Raw genomic sequence first — 18,582 nt, 5'->3', positions numbered from 1 at the left:
GATTCATATCCCCACTCCAACAGGACCATAACTGGAACCTGGATAAATGGACATCCTTGGAATACAATTTAAAATAACCCTTAATTAAAGCATGACATTGCTGAAGGTTGATTGGTGCCTTGCATATCTGTCTCAGCAAGGGAGGGGTATAGCTTAGTTCAGGACAAGGCCTTACAAACAGATGGATGAGAAATAAAGCAACTTAAGGGAGTAATTTTCTTAAAAAGACAATATCCCATGTCTATTTTTCTCCATGAAGGCAGTATTTTGTTTAAGTTACAGAAATAAAGGATCAGTGCAGTGAGCAAACGTATGAAAATTCTTCAGACAAGTACAGTATGCTTGCTTTCCTTATAATTGAACATAATAAAGGGCTTAGATGCATTGTGTACGACAGCAATACTGAAGAACTAATAAATAAGTCAAGTCATTGTTGTCAAAAAAATGTGAAGCTCAGGTTCTAAAAATCTCCAGAGATTAAGAGCAAGGAAAGAGAGATGAGGTAAGGAATTTCAGTTTAGAGATCCTACAAAAGGACAGTAATAGTGTTATAGCATCCCTGTACTTGCTGACCTACATTAACACAATGTTAAATACCGCCTTGATTTCAAAATTCTCATTTTCAAATCCCTCCATGATCTTGCTCTTTCATCTCTAATTTTGTCCAGCTCCACAACCCTTTGCAACATATGCACTCCTCTAAGTCTGGCCTCTTGAGCATCTCTAAATTTCATTGCTGCACCTCTGGTGTCCATGCTTCAGCTGCCTAGGCCCCAAGCTTAGAAATTCCCTCCGCCTCTCGGCCACGCTTTCCTCCTTTAAGACACTCCTTAAGACCCGCCTCTTTCACCAAGCTAATGGTCATCTGCCCCATCTCAAGTGGCTTGATGTCATATTCTGTTTTATAATGACCCTGTGAAGCACCTTAGGACTTTTTTTTTTAAACGTTAAAGGCACTACATAAAAACATTTCATTCTCAGTATGGTAACGATTCATTGCAAGCCATGAGCCTGTTTAAAGCTAAAGTGGAAATAGAGGATAAATACTCAGACAAAAATCAACAAATCAGGAAAAGTTGAGCAAGACTGGACAATAAAAGGTGAAAGGTACTGCCCAGCAAACAAGCATAACATAATAGGAGGTGCAGTACACCATTTGGCTCTTCAAGCCTACTCCTCCATTCAATAAGATCATGGGTGATCCGCTATCAACTCCACCTTCCTGTACTATCCCCATACCCCTGAATTTCCTCTAGTGCCCAAAAATCTATCGACCTCTGTTCTTGAATATGTTCAACAACTGAGCATCCACAGTTCTTTGAGGTTGCGAGAAGAAATTTCTCATCTCAGTCCTAAATGGCTAACCCCTTAGTCTGATACTCTGACCCTGTGTTCTAGATTCCCCAACCAGGGGAAACATTTTCTCAGCATCTACCGTCAAGCCCCTTAAGAATTTTACATGTTTCATTTAGATCACCTCTCTTCTAAACTCCAGGGAATATAGGCCTAGTCTATTCAATCTCTACTTAGGACAAACCCCTCAGCCCAGGAACCAGTCGAGTGAACCCCTGTTGCACTCCATCCAAGACAGATATGCCTTTCCTTAGCAGGAGAAAAAAATGTACACGCTAACTCCAGGTGTGGCCTCACTAATGTCCTGTATAATTTTAGTAAATCTTACTTATGCTTATACTCCAATCCCTTTGTACCATAAGTTAACATACCATTTGCTTTCCTTGTTGAGGGGAAATTAAGGAGCTGTTACAAAAGAGGCAACAGAACTTCTTTGTGGCAGTTTTAGCAATGAAAAACAGATGAGATAGGTCAATAATGTCAATAGATGGAGAACTATAGAACTAAAATGTAATAAGCTGTTGGTTGGAAGGTTATTTAAGTTGTAGTAACAAGATTTTAACTGCTCTAAAGGACATACAGCAAGTAAGACAGCCATCCATGAGTGGAAATATGAACTGCAATACACAACCATATATGTAATATATAAAGCAAAAATGCGTTTTATGATGGGTATTCACACTGGTATCCTGTTGCAAAATCAAAAATGTGTTTTCCTATTAGCTGTATTCTAGTTAGTTAGAGCTATTCATATGGATAGTACATTGAATTATGCTTTCTGATCAGAGCTTCCAGTTAAGTAAAATTCATTTCAGTAACGAGGCCACAGAATAACATCCACCTGTTATTCACGTAGGATCCAGTTGAACAGCAAACATCCAAAAAAATTGTAAAAAAAATACGACTGGGATTTCCTTACCTCCGAGGCCAACTTGCAGACTATGAACCATGGGTGCTTGTCAAAACCAAGTCAAATCCTCTTCACACCATTTAATACCTACTACTTGTGTTCACCAGTAAATTACAGAAATTCTATGACTGCATTTTAGTATTTAAAAAAAACCTTAAAATCATTTTAGCTCACCATTAGTCACAACCTAATCATATTAAAAAAGGGAATATTACTCACTGTCAAAACTCACCATTTCTCCAGAGAGTATTTCACAGACACAAGCGTTAAGCTGAACCAATCCAGTTAACTGGAATACTGAAGACTGCATGCACCACTTGCAGGTAGTTCTAAGAACAGCCGAGCTAAAACAAAATAGTTAGAGAACAGAAGAGGACGGTGGGTGGTTTATGTCTGTGTGGAAGATCCTCCTTTAGAGAAGTGGGCGTTATTACTACAATGTTCTTTATCCTTTAAATCAGATCTTTCACAGACATTTTCACAAGAGTACCATTCAAAGGGTTTGTGATGAATATATACGTAGACACTACCTTCCTCCAATAGGAAAAGCCCGTGTACAATGTACAAGTACACAAGAAAAAAAATTATAGGAACTTCTAAACATTTCTACAACAGTCTTGGTATAGTGAACAGACCAGCAATATTAGTTAATTTTCCAAAATCTATTTAGGAAAAGATATAGATAAAGTCTGAGTTCCACAAGATTTTACTTACCTGCCAACTGTTTGCATAAATACACAAACTGCATGCTGTGGAGCACTGCCAAAATTCTTAGATATTGCATAACTTTTTTCCTTTTTACTGGCAAAGCACGAGTTCCCTTCAAGTATTGACAGAGATCTACTGATTTTCATGTAGTCTGAAAAAATACTTTTACAATGCAATTGAAGCAAAACCATTATTTTTTTGAGCCAGACATCCTTTCAATAACCTAGGTTATGTCAGCAATCTCATTATCCTCTTCTGTGCATTCTGGCCACGTTGAAATGGGGCACAGGGAGGAAGTCATTGAGCTCTGAAAGTGAGGTACAATGTTCTGATTGTTTCTCTTCTCGATATGCTGTAACATGTGGTTCCATCAAGTCACTGGCTCGGGCCAGAAAGGAAAGCAAGAATTTCTTTGCTCCTTCCTGCCCCTACTGGATAAGTTGGGATCTTGGTTGAAAGTTCGGGTCCAAAACAAAGCTATTCCTTGTACCAACATTCTACAGAATGCACAAGGTTAACAAGGTAATGTTCTACACCCTAGTCTGGACCCCAGAGTTATCATGGTAGTTCAGCCTCTTCAGGTCCAACGACCACAGATACTACTCGTCTTAGTTTTCCCAACATATGCTTTTCTCCCAGGTTTTACAACCAGAGCTCTACCATATTTATGTTGCACGCTGTGCCTCTGCTGATATACTGAAGGAGGCGAAACCATGAGACCTAAGCTGCTTTTTCATTGCAGTCCATATCTTCAGGTTGTGCATCTGGACTTTGAAGTAGTTTCCAACATGCAAGGCATGGACAGCCTGGCTATGACAGTTCAGCGCCTCCACAAACAGTGTTAAGTCTGCAACAATTGATATCATGACATCCAAGAGGGCAGGGAAAAACAAAGAAGTTTAGGAAATGGGAATTGTAGGGAAGCTCCTCCCTGTTAATGTATTATTAGGTTTACATCTTTAGTTCCTAGAGGCATTGGAGCGATCCCAAAGAAATGAGAGTAGGATAAGAAAGCGAACTATCAAAAGAGCATACGACTCACTTTTATACATGCTCAATTGCACCTGGAAAGATAGCACACTTGTTCTGTAACTCGGCTCAAAACCTGGCATCTTCAATTCTGTCAATCAGCACCATCAATGATACCAAAATACCATTAGCTTTTAAAGGAGATGGTACTGGTGAATCACCAGTCAGTGCCAAAAATGGAGGGGAAGTTGTCAGCCATATGTTGTACAAAATCCTTAAGGCAGGAATTCACAAGAAGTCTTACAGAAATTTTCAGAAAGGGTTCCATGATCCAATATTTCGCTTTTACATTTGAGAAAAAGGGGTGCTCATGGACTTGTGCTAATCTACTCATCCTGGTCTATGTTAAGAGTGAAGCAGTCCATGCCCCACATACAGCAAGACTTGTGCACATCCAGGCCTGGGCTGATAACTGGCAAGTAATAGCTATGTCACAAGTTCCATACAATCTCCAACAAGAGTGCCTAACCACCGGCCCATGAGATTCATGGACACGACAATTGCTAAGTCCATCATCAGCATCTTGGGGGTTGTGAGACCAGCCAGAAAAATGCCATGGTTACAAGGGCAGGTCAGAAGCTTACCTGCTGCCTCCTCAAAGCCTCTCCACAACTTACAAGGCTGAAGTCAGGAATCAGATGAAATACTGTTCACTTGTTTGGATGGGTCCAGCTGCAACAACATTCAAGAAGCGAGACACCATTCAGGACAAAGCAGTCTGCCTGATCGGCAGCCCAAACACCATCTTAAAGACTAACGCTCTTCGCTGACCTCTGTACTATCCAAAGAACGCAATGCAGTAACTTGCCACAGCTTCTTCGATAACACCTCCTGAACCAGTGGTCTCCACCACTTAGAAGGGCAAAGACAAAGGGCACATGGAACACCACTGCATCCAAATTCCTGTACAAGTCTCTCACCATCCCGACTTGGACATACATCACCATTTCTCCACTGATTGGTCAAAATACCAGAACTCCTGTAACACCATTGTGGAAGCATCTTCACCACATAGGCAGCAGCAGTTCAAGACGGCAGCTGACCACTACATTCTCAAGGGTTACTGGAGATCGGCAATAAATGCTAGCAACACCCATATCCCAACAAAAAGAATACCATACTTGAGGTTATCTCATTGGACTCATCGTTGCTGAACATGAAAAACCATAGCGCTGCCCAGATGCTGGTCAAAGACTTCAATGACATCACTACTGGCATTGGGCAATTGCATGATTGACAAAACCAGAAATTAGAGATTTGTAACTTGCTCCGTAGGAGACTGCACAAGTTATGAAGAGCCTTCGCATTTTCTCCTTGATGATCAACACAGAACACAGTATGGCCAATGCATCTTGACTAACACTCCTTGCTTCAACCCAATTCCTTGTCTGATCAGGATTTGCACTTAGCAAAACTGGAACCCTAGGTTTCCTGTACTTGGAGGAATTTAGCTTTGCAATGCAGTAAATAACGTTTCATTGAACACTTGCACAGATTTAGCACAGGCCTCATTTCTGAAACTGTGCAATGTTGAAGACAGACTGAAGATGAGTCATGGATTTGGAGAAGGAGTGCTGTGTTCCACAAATTTTAAATCCGGCACTGCAACGAAAACCACCAATGCTGATAGTGAAAACCATCGGCTCAGGCAAAAAACTTTTTTTAAATTAAGGAACTTCCAAAACTCCTTTAGCAGATTACTATTATCCAGAATGAATAAAACCAGTACATACAAATAAAACAGAGAAAAACTCAAAGATGAAGTACACAACAAAGTCTTAATCAGTGAAGGGAAAAATTGCCTGACCCAAATAGTAGCGCAATGGTGAATCTCTTAAAGTGCTCATTCCCTTTCCCACCCCTCCTCTCCCACAGTTAATGAGTGAAATTCCTATTTATATGCAAAAGTTGAATGAATGAGGAAGAATTGAGGAATCTCTCATTACATGCTCCAAGTAGGAAAAAAATTCCTTGTGACCAGGATTTTTAATCAGAGAGCACCTACCCCATGGGGAGGCATCTTGCTAGAACTGTGTGCAATTCTCAATCTTCCGTTTAGCTGCGCAGGCATATATAACCCATAAGTGTTCATTTGTAGAATATCTGATCTGGAGGAGAATATGTGTAATAAATCTGGTCCTTAAGAAAGATTTAGCAAAATATAACCAACAGCATTGTCATTAGTCCCATTTATGATCAAAACTGTACTTTAATCTTAAAAACTTCACAATAGGATATCACGGCATCCAAAGTCATTTGTTTTAATTACTGCTGTACATCTACAGTTAAACAGACAATAGCTTCCACACCAAAAACAAACCATTTTGAAGTCATACTTATCTTGGTTCAACATATTTTTGGTTGGCACAGCCCTTTTAAAGGTTTTGTCAATGCATAAAAATATCCCTACATCAAAAATCTATCCCTTTTTGCATACCTTTAATACAAACCCCTATGAAATTCAACAATGGAAGTAACTGGAGCTAACCCTTTTTCTACATAAAAGGAATAATTTCCAACTCATCTCCTGATGTTAAGGAGCTCCTGGAAACTAATTTCAGCTACTGCAAAAGTAGTTTCAATGTCTCCAGTTATTCCAGCTTTATTAATGTAAATTGAATAAATGTAATTATTTAGAAAAAAATCAAGATCAATTGCCGAGTCTTGGGCTACACACCCCAGCATATTGCTGTACATATTATCCAATACCTAGCAGATTTTTTTATAATCACTCCAAGATGCCAAGTCATAATACAGTATTACTGATCACAAAATGGAACCTTGTAGTGAAACTTATTTCAAGTACATTGGTTGACTGATATTTCCCTCTCTCGTGGGGGGGAAAAAGGCTCAGAAAAAAAGAAAAAGAGGATGTAGACACGTAGAAAGAACATCGTCTTTTGACACCAAGTACTGTATTACAGTACAATCAAATCAAGTGACTTAAGTCCTCACCGAGCTATCAACATTCAGCAATGCGTGGAGAGGTCACAGCAATGACTGTAGCACAAGGCACTCTACTAAGGTTAACATTAGAACACTTTAGGGAGGGCGAGTGAGGAGGGAGCTTTAACCAGGTAACCAGGCATCCAAGCCTCCTTAACCAAACTAAGCACAAAATGCTTTCATTTCCAGCACAGTCATCACCATTTTGATATCCAAGATTCAAGTCATGAATGTAACAGGCCATTTTATAAAATTAAAATCAAAACATTGTTGCTATGAAACGCCAGACTAAATTTCTACATACATATTGTTCAAACAATGGCCTTCCATCAGTAAAGATTTCAGTCCAAATTGAACATTTACTCCCATATTACAACAAATGGATATTAGTCCAGCTTAAGCCAACAAATTCCCCAACTATAACGTTTCTTTCCATACTAAAGTGATTAAAAAAAACAAAATGTTACCATCTTCCATGTCTTCCTCTGTGTTGTTGTGTCCATCTGCCATTGCTACGTTACCATTGATGACTGGATTAGGGGTGATTCGTGGGGGATCATCAGCATCCCCAGCTGAAAGAAAATTAAATGCATCACTGCTAAAGACTCAAGCTTTTGTTTCCTCTGTAGAATTTTGAAGATTTTCTTACGCATTACACTGTTAACCTGTAAAATAAAGCACTATGCACCAGTTCTTCCCTATAAATCTGTCGATAGACGCACTGCACATTTCTAACAGCTCCAATATATACACACAAGACAGAACCTAATTGAGTTACAATTTATTTGCATAAAAAGGCAAGAAAATGTCATAGCCAAGGGGAATATCAAAGTCACACCAGTCCGAAGTTTTTTAAATAAAAAAAATTCATTTTTTTTTAAAAACAGGACCATCATGTTTTAATCAGTAGCAGATAAATAAGACAAGATAGCCAATTAGTTTAGCACCAATATCTGCATTTCCTTGTGGACTGAAGTAGTTTATTTCTAATTCAAATATTTGAGAACAGTGGTGTTGGCAGCAAGGCAGCAAAGTGGAAGGAATGCAAAATAGCAGCAACTTCCGACCGCTGCAATCCCAGGTGCTTCAGCATGCACAATCTCTCAGCCCAGACTAAAACGAGATCAATTTGCCGAACTCATAGTTAACTATTGACCCTCTATTAATAGACTAAGAATCTGTAAGACTCTGATCCTATTGGCACCAATATAGAGCTAACAGCCCAAGAACAGCATAATCTCCTACTCCAACTTAATCCCAAAGAAAGCCTTCAAAGGTATAGGCAGTAAAACAAGCACAGGACATGCTCTCTCCCAAGTTACCACCTAGATGATGGAGCTGCTAGACCTGTAATACACAGGAACAAATTACCTTTATAATCTGTCGACCTAGTTATTTTCTTTTACAGTATGGGATGGTCCAAGTATATAAACACCAGGAGAGAGAGAAGTGGTCCTAGAAGTGTACAACTGGCAGCCACTATCAAGACATTGGAAACACTGGTACTTGGCTTATGGACATCAGTAAACCAAAAATGAAGCCTGCCAACCAACACAAGTGGCAGAATCACAAGTGACTTACAACTAACTCCCATGGTTGACTGAGATTCTAGTTATATGCTTTTAAGTGGAGAAAAATATGGGCATCACAATGCTTGAATGTGTACTGTGCTTGAATGTGTACTATGCTTGCAGCAGCCTAACTGCAGAAGAGTTCTGGTTATTTTACTTGCACAGTGGCGCAGTGGTTAGCACCGCAGCCTCACAGCTCCAGTGACACGGGTTCAATTCTGGGTACTGCCTGTGTGGAGTTTGCAAGTTCTCCCTGTGTCTGCGTGGGTTTCCTCCGGGTGCTCCTGTTTCCTCCCACATGCCAAAGACTTGCAGGTTGATAGGTAAATTGGCCATTAGCAATTGCCCCTAATATAGGTAGGTAGTAGGGAAATATAGGGACAGGTGGGGATGTGGTAGGAATATGGAATTAGTGTAGGATTAGTATAAATGGGTGGTTTATGGTCGGCACAGACCCGGTGGGCCTAAGGGCCTGTTTCAGTGCTGTATCTCTAAACTAAACTAAGATACAAAGTCTGAAAACTTGAAACTCGCGTAACCCAGCAACTTGTTCCAATTTCATAAATAGGTGGTGGAAAGACTTCTCGGTTTAGTACACTATATTTTCACTGAAAAACTCAATGTTCCAGTTTTGCTTGTAAAGTAATATTCTTCAAATTTTTAGAATTCACTTTGATCCTCCTGTAAACACCAATGCAGCTATGCAGCCAATCTGCACTTGAGACCAACAGCAAATGAGAAAGTGATTCTATTCTTGGTGCAGATGGCAGTTGAGGGAGAAATCATTCCCAGGACATATTACCCCAGGCTCCTCTTCAAATTGTGTAATTGGATCTTTTACTTGAACAAGCTAAAGTAATGTCTCATCTGAATAACACCGACAATGTAGCACTCCCTCAATACAGTACCTTAAATGTCAGTTAAACTGTGGGCTCAAGTCCTTGGTTGGGGCTTAAAGCTCAACTGTCTGACTCAGGCTGCCAAATCAGCCACTCAGCCAAGCTATCAGCAACTTGAAGTTGCATGGTAATCTGGGACTGGCTACTGAAGGCGGCCCAATCCAGCACACCACCCGATTTCTAATTTGGGTGGTAGCCATAATTTCTGGCACGCAGAGAAATGCTCTATGCTGCTTAGCCAAGGCTGAGTGAAAAGTGCCTGCTGGCTTCAGATGTTAAGACAGTAACTATGTAAAAGCATACAAGTTATTTCGCCCTGATGCCTTGCAGATAGTGGTAAAAGAACCCACGGCACATTGTGTATTATGGTCACATCATAGACCAAAGATCGAACTCAAGTTTTCCTGATGGTTCTGGAGCAGCTAAAACAAAATACATCCTACAACCCATTTAGTCAGATTGTTGTGTCATGGGCTTACAAATTGTTTGGTTGCCAAATGCAAACTGCCTAGATAGACAGATGTCCTTAGTTTGTTACATTGAACAGTAAAGCCCTGATCAAAGTGATACTTCCCTTTGAAGAGAAAAATGTGTGAAGGACAAAATTCTAATACTAACTTCCTGAGGCAAATGAAACAATTTGAGGCATAAATTCCAAAACTGGCCTGAAAGACTGCCCTAACTATGCAAACCTCAATAAGGTAGCTCAACCAAAGCATAAAGGTCACATCTTACTCACAGATACAGCAGTGTATGGGGAGGGTTTAAACTAGCTTGTCAATGGAATGGAAACCTGAGGGGTAGCTCAAATTGGAAGGAGGTAAAGCTGGTAACAGAAGGTAGAAAAGTAGCAAGCGCCATTATTAGGCAGGCGAAACAAAGACGAGCATCAACTGTGCTTAGAATGCAGAGTAATGTCAAGATGACAAGGTTAAGGGCACTCTGAGTGCACGGAGCATTCGCAATAAAGTAAATGATCTAAAAAGGTACAAAGAGGGGTAAATGAGTATGATCCAATTGTCATAACGGAAGTGTGGCCACAGGGTGACCAAGGCAATATTCAAGGACATTCGACATTTAGGAAGGACAGGCAAAAAGGCAAAGGAGGTGATGTTGCACTGTTAAAAAGGGATGGGATCAGTACATGAGTAAGGGAGGATCTCAAATATGGAATCTGCTTGGGTGGAGCTATGAAACAAGGAGCAGCAAACATTGGTAGTTGTTGTTTATAGGCCAAACAGTATTGGCAGTGTGGGGTATGGTGTTAATCAGGAGATCAGAGAAGCATGTAAAATGGGTAATAGTCATCATGGGTTACCTCAATCTGCACATAGACTGGGTAAACCTAATGAGTACTAATGCTGTAGACGAGGAGTTTCTGGAGTGTGTTCAGGATGAATTTCTAGAGCAGTATGCTGAGGAACAGACTAGAGAACAGGCTATTTTAGATCTAGTATTAATGAGAAAGGGTTAATAAATAATCTAGAACTGTAGACTGGTTACGGCACAGAAGGAGGCCATTCAGCCAGTCGTGTCCTTGCCAGCTCTCTGCAGGAGCAACTCACCTAGTTCGCCTCCCTCACCTTTCCCCATAGCCCTGGAAATCTTTCCCCTTCCGATAATTATCTAATTCTCTTGAAAGCCCTGATTGATCCTGCCTCCACCACACTCTCAGGCAGTGCATTCCAGATCCTAACGCCTTGCTGCCTAAAGAGGTTTATCCTCATGTCGCCTCTGGTTCTTTCACCACTCACTTTAAATTGCTGTCCTCTAGTTATGGATCCTTCCGCCAATGGGAACAGTTTCTCTCTATGGGGGGATGGTGGTGTAGTAGTAAAGTTGCCGAACTAGTAATCTAGAGTCCCAGGCTAATGGAGCTGGTGGAATTTAAATTCAATTAATTAATAAATCTGGGATTGAAAGATACTTTCATGGCACCATAACTGAGACTTTCGTCAATTGTTGTAAAATCGCATCTGGTTCACTGATGTCTTTGAGGGAAGGAAATCTTCAGTCCTTACCTGGTCTGGTCTACATGTTCAAACTCACAGCAATGTGGTTGACCCTTAAATGCCCTCTGAAATGACCTAGCACGCTACTCAGATGTCAAGTGCAATTCGGGATGGGCAACAAATGCTGGCCTTGCAAGTGATGCCCACATCCCAAAGAATTTTTAAAAACCATCCAGACCCCTCATGATTTTGAACCTCAACGGAGTACAGCCCCTGCTTCTGCCACCTGACTGAAGTCTCTCATCCACAGAACCATTCTCATGAATGCTTTCAAATCCTTCCTAGATTGTGGTGCCCAGAATTGGCAATATACTCCAGTTGAGACAAAACCAGTGTTTTATAAAGGTTCATCATAACTTCCTTGCTTTTGCACTCTATTCCTCTAGTTGTAAAGCCCAGGATCCCATCTGCCTTTAAAATCACTTTCTCAAACCTGCCCTGCCACCTTGAATGATTTGTGCACATAAACCCCCAGGTTTCTTTGCTCCTGCACCCACTTTAGCATTGTATTTCATATTGCCTCTCCTTGTTCTTCCTGCCCAATTGTATCACTTCACACTTTGAATTAAATTTCATCTGCCATTTGCCCGCACATTCCACCAACCTGTCTATATCCTCGAAGTTTATTACAGTTCACAATACCAAGTTGTGTGTCATCTGCAAATTTTGAAATTGTAACCTGTACACCCAAGTCTAGGTTATTAATACACAAGAAAAACAGGGTCTGAACACTGATCTCAGGGGAACCCCACTATATACCTTGCTCCAGTCCGAAAAACTGTTCACAACTACTCAGTTTACTGTCACTCAGCCAATTTCGTATCCATGCTGCTACTGTCCCTTTTATTCCATGGGTTCTAACTTTGCTGACAAGCCTGTTGAGATACTTTATTAAACACCTTTTGGAAGTCCATGTGCACATCACCTGCATTACCCTCATCAACCCTCTTTGTTACCGCATCAAAAACTCCAGCATGTCAACTAAACACAATTTACCCATAACAAATTGGTGCTGGTTTTCCTAACTAATCCACATTTGTCCAAGTGACTTAATTTTGTCCCACATTATAGTTTCTAAACCTTTCCCAGCACCAAGGTTAAAATAACTGGCTTGTAGTTGCTAGGTTCATCAAATCTCCAGTCCTCTAGTACCACCCGCATATCTAAGGAGGATTGGAAGATTATGGCCAGTGCCTCCGCAATTTTCACCCATCCTTCGCAGTATCCTCTGTTGCAGCTGATCTGATCCTAGTGACTTATCAACTTTTAAGTACAGCTAGCCTAATACCTCTATCAATTTTGTTGTAAAATAACCATTAGGGACAAGTGACCATAATATGATAGAATTTTACATTATGTTTGAAAGTGAGGTAGCTCAATCTGAAGCCAGGGTGTTAAATTTGAACAAAGGAAATTCTGAAGTTGCATGGCAATCTGGGACTGGCTACTGAAAGCCCAATCCAGCACACCACCCCACTTCTAATTTGGGTGGTCGCCATAATTTCTGACACGCAGAGAAATGCTCTGTTCACTCAGCCTTGGCTAAGCAGCAGTGACTGCTGGCTTCAGATGTTAAGACAGTAACTATGTAAAAGCATATAAAACTATACATAGTTTACAGCAACTATGCATTCCTTCAAGGCACAAAAACCCCAAAAGTAAAGGCAGTCAACCGTGGATAACAAAGGAAGTTAAGGATTGTATAAAATTAAGTTGCCAGAAATAGTAGCAAACCTGAGGATTGGGAGAATTTTAGAATACAGCAAAGGATGACGAAGAAACTGATAAAGGGAGAATAGAATATGAATGTAAGCTAGAAAAAATATAAAAACGGACAGCAAAAACTTCGATAGGTACATAAAAAAGAAAAGTTTGGCTAAGACAAATGTGGGTCCATTACAGGCAGAGCAGAGAATTTATAATGGGGAATAGAGAAATGACAGAGAAACTAAATGATTACTTTGTGTCCATCTTCACTGAGGAAGATACAAGAAATCTCCCAGAATTAGAGATCCAAGGGAATAGGGAGAATGAGGAATTGAAGGAATTAGTAAGAAGATTGTATTGGAGAAATTAACGGGGCTGAAGATTGATAAGTCCCCAGCACCTGATATTCTACATCCCAGAGTGTTGAAAGAGGTAGCTATAGAGATCGTGGATACATCGCGACCATCTTCCAAAATTCTATAGACTCGAACGGCTCCTACAGATTGGAAGGTAGCAAATATCACCCCAGTAATTAAGAAGGGAGGAAGAGAGAAAACAGGGAACGACAGACTGGTTAACCTTACATCAGTAGTTGGGAAAATGCTAGAATCTATTCTAAAGGATGTGATAAATGGACACTTGGATAATAATCTGATTGGGCATTGTCAACATGGATTTATGAATGGGAAATCATGCTTGATGAACCTGTCGGAGTTTTCTTTTGAGGATTTTACGAATAGAATTGATAAAGGGGAGTCTGTGGACGTAGTATATCTGAATTTTCAGAAGGCTTTTGATAAAGTCCCCCACAGGAGGTTGGTTAGCAAAATTAAAGCACATGGGATAGAGGTAATATACTGGCATGGATTAAGGATTGGCTAAGAGGCAGAAAACAGAGTAGGAATAAACAGGTCATTCTCGCGTTGGCAGGCTGTGACTAGTGAGGTACCACAAGGATCAGTACTTGGGCCCCAGCTGCTCACAATTTATATCAATGATTTGGATATCGGGACCAAATGTAGCATTTCCAAGTTTGCGGATGACACAAAACCAGATGGGAATGTGCGTTGAGGAAGATGCAAAGCAACTTCAAAGGGATTTAGACAGACACAGGGCGTGTGGGCAAGAACATGGCAAATGGAATATAATGTGGAAAAATGTGAGGTTATCCACTTTGGTAAGAGGAACAGGTGTGGAATATTTCTTAAATGGTAAGGGATTAGAAAGTGCAGATGTACAAAGGGACCTGGGTTTCATCAATTGGTCACTAAGAGCTAACATGCATGTCCAGCAAGCAATTAGGAAGGCTAATGGTAGGTTAGCCTTTATCACAAGAAGATTAGAGTACAGGAGTAGCAACGTCTTGCTTCAATTGTATAGAACCTTGATTAGACTGTACCTGGAGTACTGTGTGCAGTTTTGGTCCCTTACCTTAGGAAATGTATTATTGCCATAGAGGGAGTGCAACAAAGGTTCACCATACTTGTTCTCTGGATGGTGGGACTGCCCTATTAAGAGAATTTGGGGAAACTGGGCCTGAATTCTCCAGAGTTTCGAAAAATGAGGATGTCACTGAAATCTACAAAATACAGGGTACATGCAGGTAAGACTTTTTCCCTGGTTGGGGAGTCCAGAACCAGGGGACACAACTTAAAAATAAGGGGGAAACCACTTCGGAAAGAGACAAGAAATTTCTTTACTCAGAGGGTTGTTAATCTTTGGAATTCTCTACCCCAAAGGACTGTGGAAGCTCATGGAGTATGCTTAAAGCAGAGATGACAGAGTTCTAAATATCAATGACATAAAATGATATGGGGATAGTGTGGGAAAAAGACACTGATGTATATGATCAGCCAAACAGGCTCAACGGCCTACTCCTGCTCCTATGTTCCTGAGTTCAGCTCCTTGTACCAATGCTAATTCTTATTTCGTTAACTATGATTCCATTATCCTATCCTTTACCCATCTAAAAAAAAATCTTTGCTTTTCAAATTGATTATATTTAGAATTATATTCTTTCAGAAGGGGTTATTGAGACAAATATTCTAATGTTTTATTCGTCCAGCTACGTTCCCCAAGATAACCATACGGCTTCTTGCATGACCTTATTAAATGCCTTCTGAAAATGCATGCAATTCCTTCATCATATACTGAATGGCAAAAAGCTATGTATGGTCATCTTTATTTTTCCGAGTCTTCTTTTTTGGCATCCTTGTCTCTAGAGACAATGGGTAAGCGCCTGAAGGTGGTCAGTGGTTTGTGGAGCAGCGCCTGGAGTGGCTATAAAGGCCAATTGTAGAGTGACAGACTCTTCCACAGGTGCTGGAGAAGAAATTGTCTGTCGGGGCTGTTACACAGTTGGCTCTCCCCTTGCGCTTCTGTCTTTTTTCCTGCCAACTGCTAAGTCTCTTCGACTCGCCACACTTTAGCCCCACTTTTATGGCTGTCCGCCAGTTCTGGCGATCGCTGGCAACTGACTCCCACGACTTGTGATCAATGTCACAGGACTTCATGTCGCGTTTGCAGACATCTTTAAAGCGGAGACATGGACAGCCGGTGGGTCTGATACCAGTGACAAGCTCGCTTTACAATGTGTCCTTGGGGATCCTGCCATCTTCCATGCGGCTCACATGGCCAAGCCATCTCACGCGCCGCTGACTCAGTAGTGTGTATAAGCTGGGGATGTTGGCTGCCTCGAGGACCTCTGTGTTGGAGATACGGTCCTGCCACCTGATGCCAAGGATTCTCCGGAGGCAGCGAAGATGGAATGAATTGAGACGTCGCTCTTGGCTGACATATGTTGTCCAAGCCTCGCTGCCATAGAGCAAGGGACTGAGGACACGGGCTTGATACACTCGGATTTCTGTGTTCCGGGTCAGTGCGCCATTTTCCCACACTCTCGGCCAGTCTGGACATAGCAGTGGAAGCCTTTCCCATACGCTTGTTGATTTCTGCATCGAGAGACAGGTTACTGGTGGTAGCTGAGCCTAGGTAGGTGAACTCTTGAACCACTTCCAGAGGGTGGTCGCCGATATTGATGGATGGAGCATTTCTGACGTCCTGTCCCATGATGTTCGTTTTCTTGAGGCTGATGGTTAGGCCAAATTCGTTGCAGGCAGCCGCAAACCTGTCGATGAGACTCTACAGGCACTCTTCAGTGTGAGATGTTAAAGCAGCATCGTCAGCAAAGAGGATTTCCCTGATGAGGACTTTCCGTACTTTGGACTTCGCTCTTAGACGGGCAAGGTTGAACAACCTGCCCCCTGATCTTGTGTGGAGGAAAATTCCTTCTTCTGAAGACTTGAACACATGAGAGAGCAGCAGGGAGAAGAAAATCCCAAACAGTGTGGGTGCGAGAACACAGCCCTGTTTCATGCCACTCAGGATAGGAAAGGGGTCTGATGAGGTGCCGCTATGCTGAATTGTGCCTTTCATATTGTTACGAAATGAGGTGATGATACTTAGTAGCTTTGGTGGACATCCGATCTTTTCCAGTAGTCTGAAGAGACCACGTCTGCTGACGAGGTCAAAGGCTTTTATGAGATCAATGAAAGCAATGTAGAGGGGCATCTGTTGTTCACGGCATTTCTCCTGTATCTGGCGAAGGGAGAACAGCATGTCAATGGTCGATCTCTCTGCACGAAAGCCACACTGTGCCTCAGGGTAGACGCGCTCAGCCAGCTTCTGGAGCCTGTTTAAAGCGACTCGAGCAAAGACTTCCCCCACTATGCTGAGCAGGGAAATTCCACGGTAGTTGTTGCAGTCACCTTTGTTTTTATAGAGGGTGATGATATTGGCATCGCGCATGTCCTGAGGTACTGCTCCCTCGTCCCAGCACAGGCAAAGCAGTTCATGTAGTGCTGAGTGTATAGCAGGCTTGGCACTAGATTATTTCAGGGGTAATGCCATCCTTCCCAGGGGCTTTTCCGCTGGCTGGAGAATCAATGGCATCACTGAGTTCCGATTTTGTTGGCTGTATGTCCAACTCATCCATGACTGTTAGAGGCTGGGCTGCATTGAGGGCAGTCTCAGTGACAACATTCTCCCTGGAGTACAGTTCTAGGTAGTGCTCAACCCAGCGGTCCATTTGCTTGCATTGGCCAGTGATTGTGTCCCCTGATTTAGATTTGAGGGGGGGGTGTGGGGGGGGCGATCTTCTTGATGGTTGGCCCAAAAGCTCTCTTAATGCCATCATACGTTCCTCTTTATTTTTCCTAGTGATCGAGTCTAAAATCCGTAACTAATTCAATCAGTGGAAACAAGCTTTCACTATTTACCCTCAAAACCTTATATTGTCTCAAAGACCTCCATTAGATCTGCTCCCTTCACTTTCTCTTTGTGGGGTGGGGGGGAAATTGAGCCTTTCTTCAGAAATAGAACCCCTCTTTCGTAGTATTAGTACTTTTCAAGAATATGTAACATTTCCTTTCCACAGATCCAGTAAGTTTCCTATAATAGGCTTCCCAGAATTTAACGGGATATTTCAGAATATAAAGAGTAGATACATTCCAACGAACAAGAAAAATTCCAAGCAGAGGACCCACCATCCATGGTTAACTAAAGAAGTTCAAGGTAGTAACAAACTCAAAGAAAAAAAAGCATATAATTGTGCAAAGATGGGTGGCTGGACAGATTAAAAAGTGTAGAAGGTCTAAAAGATTAAAGAGGGAAAATTAGTATGAAAGAAAGCTAGCTAAAAATATAAAAAGCTAGTAAGAGTTTCTATATATATCCTGAAGAGTTAATGAAGTGAGCACTGGTCCTATAGTCTGGAGAATTAATAATGGAAAATAAGGAGATGGTAGATGAATTGAACAGGTATTTTGCATTGGTGTCCACTAGAGCATACAAGTAACATCCCAGAAATTGCTGTAAATCAGGAAATGGAAGGGAGGGAGGAACTCAAGAATATTACAATCACCAGGGAAGTGGTACTGAGCAAATTGTTGGAGCTGCAGCTGACAAGTCCCCAGGTGCCGATGGACTTCATCCGTGGGCCTTAAAGCGGCTAGGAGATAGCTGATACGTTGGTTTTAATTTTCCAAAATACCCTACATTTGGTGAAGGTTCCATTAAATTGCAAATCTAACTCCTTTATTCAAAAAGGGAGGGAGACAGAAAGCAGGAAGCTACAGGCCAGTTAGCTTAACACCTGTCTTAGGGAAAATGGTTAGAAGCTATTATTAAAGAAGCTATAGCAGGGCACTTAGAAAAATTCACAGTAATCAGACAGCGTCAACATGGTTTTGTGAAAAGGAAATCATGTTTAACCAATTTATTGGAGTTCTTTGAAGTAACGTGCTGTGGATAAAGGGGAACCAGTGGATGTACTGGGCGGCACAGTGGCGCAGTGGTTAGCACCGCAGCCTCACAGCTCCAGGGACCCGGGTTCAATTCTGGGTACTGCCTGTGTGGAGTTTGCAAGTTCTCCCTGTGTCTGCGTGGGT

General features: G+C 41.6%; 1 protein-coding gene across 5 annotated transcripts in view; it reads right to left on the bottom strand.

Moving 5' to 3' along the window:
* Positions 1-18,582, bottom strand: part of usp7 (ubiquitin specific peptidase 7 (herpes virus-associated)) — a 107,420-nt gene that overhangs the window by 71,906 nt on the left and 16,932 nt on the right. For all 5 annotated transcript variants that reach the window (XM_068056410.1, XM_068056412.1, XM_068056411.1 and 2 more), the window contains exon 2: positions 7,414-7,518. In XM_068056410.1, the coding sequence (XP_067912511.1) occupies positions 7,414-7,518 (105 nt within the window). The remainder of the gene's footprint in view (positions 1-7,413; positions 7,519-18,582) is intronic.

The sequence above is a fragment of the Heterodontus francisci genome, chromosome 24, assembly GCF_036365525.1.
Source record: "Heterodontus francisci isolate sHetFra1 chromosome 24, sHetFra1.hap1, whole genome shotgun sequence".
Taxonomy (NCBI): Eukaryota; Metazoa; Chordata; class Chondrichthyes; order Heterodontiformes; family Heterodontidae; genus Heterodontus; species Heterodontus francisci.
This window is presented reverse-complemented; position numbering and strand designations above follow the sequence as displayed.